The sequence below is a fragment of the Penaeus japonicus genome, unplaced genomic scaffold, assembly GCF_977035675.1.
Source record: "Penaeus japonicus unplaced genomic scaffold, GWHDUDI00000001_assembly GWHDUDI00000021, whole genome shotgun sequence".
NCBI classification, from domain to species: domain Eukaryota; kingdom Metazoa; phylum Arthropoda; class Malacostraca; order Decapoda; family Penaeidae; genus Penaeus; species Penaeus japonicus.
In genome coordinates this window covers 23,716,536-23,721,535 of record NW_028234423.1, presented here as the reverse complement: position 1 = coordinate 23,721,535, position 5,000 = coordinate 23,716,536, and the positions used below count along the sequence as shown (strand labels likewise).

Genomic DNA, 5,000 nt, shown 5'->3' with positions numbered 1-5,000 from the left:
CAGTTTCATAAGTATTTTAATTTAGAATTTAGAACCTATAGGGGATTATCCTGTTCTTGTCATTATGTACAGTGGTTTTGTATCTTAAGTTTATGTTTGCATTTCATTGTGATCTTTAATGTTCACTGATGTACTTCAGCTTGTAACGGTACTACTATTCTGTTCTAAGATTCACTTGATTCTTTGCCTATAATGGTTAGAGTAATAGTGGGGGATTCTTTTCTTTGTGGGACTTAAGAGCCTCTCTATGCATTTTGTTTCCTTTTTTGCCTTTCTCCTATTTAGCCCTGACAAATTTAGAATAAGAGGGATAGACAAGAAAGAATGCAAGAGGGTAACAAAACAATCTAATACAATAATTGTCGATGACAGTCAAAACTGGGGCAGTTCTTTATTATGTAATCTGTTGTAGTTTTGCTATATGTTAGTGGCCAGACCGTAAATAATATTAACTTTGAAATTAGCAGAAAACCATTTTCAATACTTGGGCAGAGGTGGTTCAATACACTGAACAAAACAACAACTATCTGTATGTGAGGTGTTATGCTGGTGGCCAATTTCCCACCTGTCCCAGAGAAAGAATCATGAAAAGGGGACAGCCTTTAACATCACATGGTTAACATTTTAAATTACAAAGGTTCAAATGAATGGATTTATATAGAAACTTGTACAAATGACAGAACAGTTCGGCATTAAGGATTGATCTAGCTAGATTCAGAGTGGAAATGATACGAGGTGCTCATGATTTCTTTTGCAAGTCTTTTGTGTGTGTGTATACATATAAATACTTTTCCTTCTCCTTTTTCAAAACTGATTTTGATACATGTTTCCTCAAAGGCATGAAAGTGATTATGATACTTCAAGAGTTGATGTGGCTCATTTTGGGAGGCTTTATTTTTGTTCTTCAGAAATGTTTAGAATTTATGAATTGTATTGAAGCTTTGCATCTTTCCAAATTTTTAATTGTTATTGATTTATTACTTATGGCTTTGCTATACAGCAGTATTGTTGAAGAATTCATCCATTTAGTTTTATGAGTGTATGATAAAGCAGGGATTATGCATCAAATTTTCATTACTGTAGACATATTGTGATATATTAGTCACCTTTGTATAATGTCGTTTTTCTTTTTAGCGTTACTCCACGGATGTGTACGAGAGGAATCAGTACGGTCGAAACACCCCCATAGTGCCAACTGCCGAGGAACTGCGCATTGTACGTCAGGTTCGAGAAGAGTATGAACGACGAGGTGGATGGGCGCGTATATACCCCTCTCCTGACTCCTGGGCCCTCTATGGGGGCTTGCAGGAGTATGACAGTCCTCTCAACTTGATCCTGCATTATCATTTGTACCCTCAGATCCAGCGAACAAATAGGTTAGTTGTTATTATGCTCAAGAGGTTGCAAGGATAACAGCTGCTAACAACAAGCAAGGGAACTTGGATTCAAATGTATGAGCTATCAAGAATAGGGGGGTGAATTTTGTTTTGGAACTATAGACAATGACTTTAAGTATAGGGAATGATTGAATTAGGATTCTCACCATAGCTGTAGCCTTGTCAGGTACTGTAAGACTGTATTACAATTACTCATGACCAGTTGAAATAATTTGTCAGGTAATATTACACATTTTATTATATACTTTTCTCTATTATTACTTATAACAGAGACTCACATTTCATGATAAATACTTACATAATTTCTAATTCCTTTATACATGCCTAGATTAGGTTTCTAACCCAGCCTAGCTTCTAACCCTGTGGTGGTGCTATGTTGACGCTTCAGATACAGCCGCGTGGCGCCTGGCAGAGTGTCTGGTGTGTCTAGTAGCGGGCTAGCATCATCCCTGGAGCGGCTAAGCTGCTACGAACGCGGTTTACCCAAGAGCCTCTCATTCTTCAAGAACAAGAAAAACCTGGGTAGGCGACATCACCTTCAACTCTTCACAAAACTAATTTTTGTTGCTGTACATGTTACAATATACTAGTTTTATATAGGGCACCTACATTGAGATTGATATACATAGATTAGGGAGTAGAACTATAAGAATTAGGGTTAGAATGTATAACAGGGGACATATTTGATAATGAGAAATGTTGATGGTTGACCATTGGAATGGTCCTTATCTTAGGTATGGTAAATAATAATTGCTTTTGCTGTAATTAGATACTTTTTCTATTATCTTTAGATGAATATTCTTTTTCAGGAGACAGATTATACATAAAGTTTACTGATTCATTCCTTTTTGCTTTAGGAGATATTATTTATGAGCCTTACTTGATTTGCTGATGAAAATAATTTTCAATGAATAATTTGCAGGTTCCCACAAAAAAGAGGACAAGTCGCTCTGTCGTGACATGAAGCAAGTAAAAGCCAACATCATGAGAGCTTTGGAGAATGGTCTTGCTCTTAGGTTAGTAGGTTTGAGATTTTGGACAACTATGAGTATTGCCTTTGTTTTATTGTCATTTAAAGCTTTCCCTTATTTTGTAAGTGTTTCCCCCATTCACTTCAATTGTTTTTATGTATTTATTCATTCTTTGCCCATTAGCAAGTACCAGGCACGCATGGCATTCTCTGTGTACCTACAACATGTTCAACGTCGACTGATGATTGGTTGCGATGAAGAAAAGCAGACAGATCTAGTGTATCGTTTTCTGAAGTCAGCAACACGTACTCTTCATGCTCCTCTGAATATTCAGGTATGACTTGGAACTAGTCATTTATTTTTGTTTTATTTTTATTTTTTATGCTGTGTGTTGAATATCATAGATCTTTTTTTATATTAATAATCTATAAAAGATCTGCTATATTTTCTTCTATGTACTACTGAATGTTATGAATTTATAGGTTGTCATTTCTCAATCTCTTTTTTTATTGCTCATTTTCAGAATCCAAGTAAAAGCCTGCCATCAGAGGCTCGTGCTGTGGTTATCTCCAAGCAATTAGGTGACTTCATTCAGGCCTACACAAAAGAGACACACATATACTTGGATCAAGGGGCATCCTCTTCTTGTTCCTCGCTATCCTCCCAGTGCCCCACCTCAGTCGCTACTTCCTCCGAGCCATCCACTCCATATGTCACGTCTCCGCCATCCACTTCTACACTGTCCATCAACTCTCCAACCGCTGGATCCATGAGTGCCTCAACATCATCCATTAACAATGCACCTCTCTCTGTCTCTGGCTCCACAACCTCCATCAATGCCCAGTCTCAAGGGGCAGACTCAGGTGCAGCCACAGAGGCAACCAGCCCTGAGCGCATCAAGAAGTCTGAGTCGTCGGCCTCCATCACAAGTCCCCCTCCGGTGAGAAAGTCCCAGTCCTCCACTGTGGTCTCCTTCAGCTCATTGATAACTGCCGATAGTCCGCCACCTTACTGTCTTGCCGGCTCCACTACCTCCATCAACAGCCCTCCCTCCACTGCATGCTCTGCTTCGTCTGCCTCCATCGGCAGTCCGCCCTCGGTATCTGTAACTGGCTCTTCCACGTCCATCAATTTTCCCTCACCATCGAAGACCCCTTCTTCTGTGTCCATTTCCTCTCTCGCCTCAACAACTGACGTGGGAGTCGAGATCTCAACACTGCCTCCGAGAATAAGAAGGCTAAAATCGGATGGGGATACAGGAGGTCCTCCTATTGGTAAGTATTCTTAGAGATATAGATTTTTTTGAGGGGACTTTAACCCATTGATGCCAGGGTACCTTTTTCAACTCTGGTCAGTAGCTATTTGACATATTATCCTTAGACACATTTTTTGTTTCAAATTGGGCATTTTAAACATTAAATACCAAATGTGTCCTTGGTAAGAGCCAAAAATTGTGAATGGGGGCAAATTGGGCTGAGGAATACCAGTCTCTAGAATTTGTAATTAAAACATGAATGAAAATTTATATACATTCAGAAATAAAGGTGTGCATATGGCTAACATTTGTCTTAATGATTATGCAGAAGGAGATGGTAGTACAATGTCAACCAGCATGGATTCAAGTGATCTCCAAAAGCAGACCAGTGAACAGCCCCAGTTGCAAGAGCAGCAACAACAAGAGCAACAGCAGCAGGCTCAACAGCAACAACAACAGCAACAACAACAGCAACAACAGCAGGCTCAACAGCAACAGCAGCAAGCTCAACAGCAGCAAACACAGCAGCAACAGCAACAGCAGCAACTACTGCTACAGCAACAGAATAAGGATGATCACATCACAATGGACTTATACAGAGCTTTCATGTCCAATGCAGGGTAAGGATTATTGTTTTAACACTGAAATTATATATACTTTTTGTATTTTAGGATTACTCCGAGGAAGGGTAGGGTATTATAGAGTAAATAAGAGGAACAGCAGAAGATGAAAAAGAGCCTATGTTTTCACAGGGAGTCTGATCTGGAAGAGGTGTTGGCACTACAGACTCGGTTGCATAATTCTGCGGGGGTGTTTCTCGAGGCAACACGGAGGTCTCGCTACAGTGCATCCTCACATTCAGTGTCATCCCTTTCGTCCACCCACACGCCCATCTCCTCCACAACCAGCTCAAGGCCACGCACTCCCAATGCTTCTCCTCATGGATCACCCAGGAGGAGTCGACGCTCTCCATCTACAGGTACTATTATTGTGGATTTTTCATCTCTCTCCCTCTTTCAGTCTCTCTTTCTCTCTCTCTCTCTCTCTCTCTCTCTCTCTCTCTCTCTCTCTCTCTCTCTCTCTCTCTCTCTCTCTCTCTCTCTCTCTCTCTCTCTCTCTCTCTCTCTCTCTCTCTCTCTCTCTCTCTCTCTCTCTCTCTCTCTCTCTCTCTCTCTCTCTCTCTCTCTCTCTCTCTCCTCTCTCTCTCTCTTTCTTTCTCACTCTTTGTTTGTTTCTCACTCTCTCTCTCTTTCTCTTTCTCTCACTCTCTCTCTCTTGTACTTGTTTGTTTAAAAATAAGATCTTTTAAAAAATTACATAGAAGGCTGATTCTTTGGTTTTGGGGTATTGTCTGAACTGTTTTGTTAACAAACAATG

The 5,000-nt window shown here is 40.1% G+C and overlaps 1 protein-coding gene across 1 annotated transcript in view; it reads left to right on the top strand.

Annotated features, from left to right (window-relative positions):
• Positions 1 to 5,000, top strand: part of LOC122247614 (uncharacterized) — an 18,805-nt gene that overhangs the window by 12,815 nt on the left and 990 nt on the right. Inside the window, exons 8-14 of the mRNA XM_043007020.2 lie at positions 1,135 to 1,376; positions 1,786 to 1,919; positions 2,320 to 2,413; positions 2,552 to 2,702; positions 2,892 to 3,642; positions 3,952 to 4,243; positions 4,376 to 4,602. Of these exons, the coding sequence (XP_042862954.2) occupies positions 1,135 to 1,376; positions 1,786 to 1,919; positions 2,320 to 2,413; positions 2,552 to 2,702; positions 2,892 to 3,642; positions 3,952 to 4,243; positions 4,376 to 4,602 (1,891 nt within the window). The remainder of the gene's footprint in view (positions 1 to 1,134; positions 1,377 to 1,785; positions 1,920 to 2,319; positions 2,414 to 2,551; positions 2,703 to 2,891; positions 3,643 to 3,951; positions 4,244 to 4,375; positions 4,603 to 5,000) is intronic.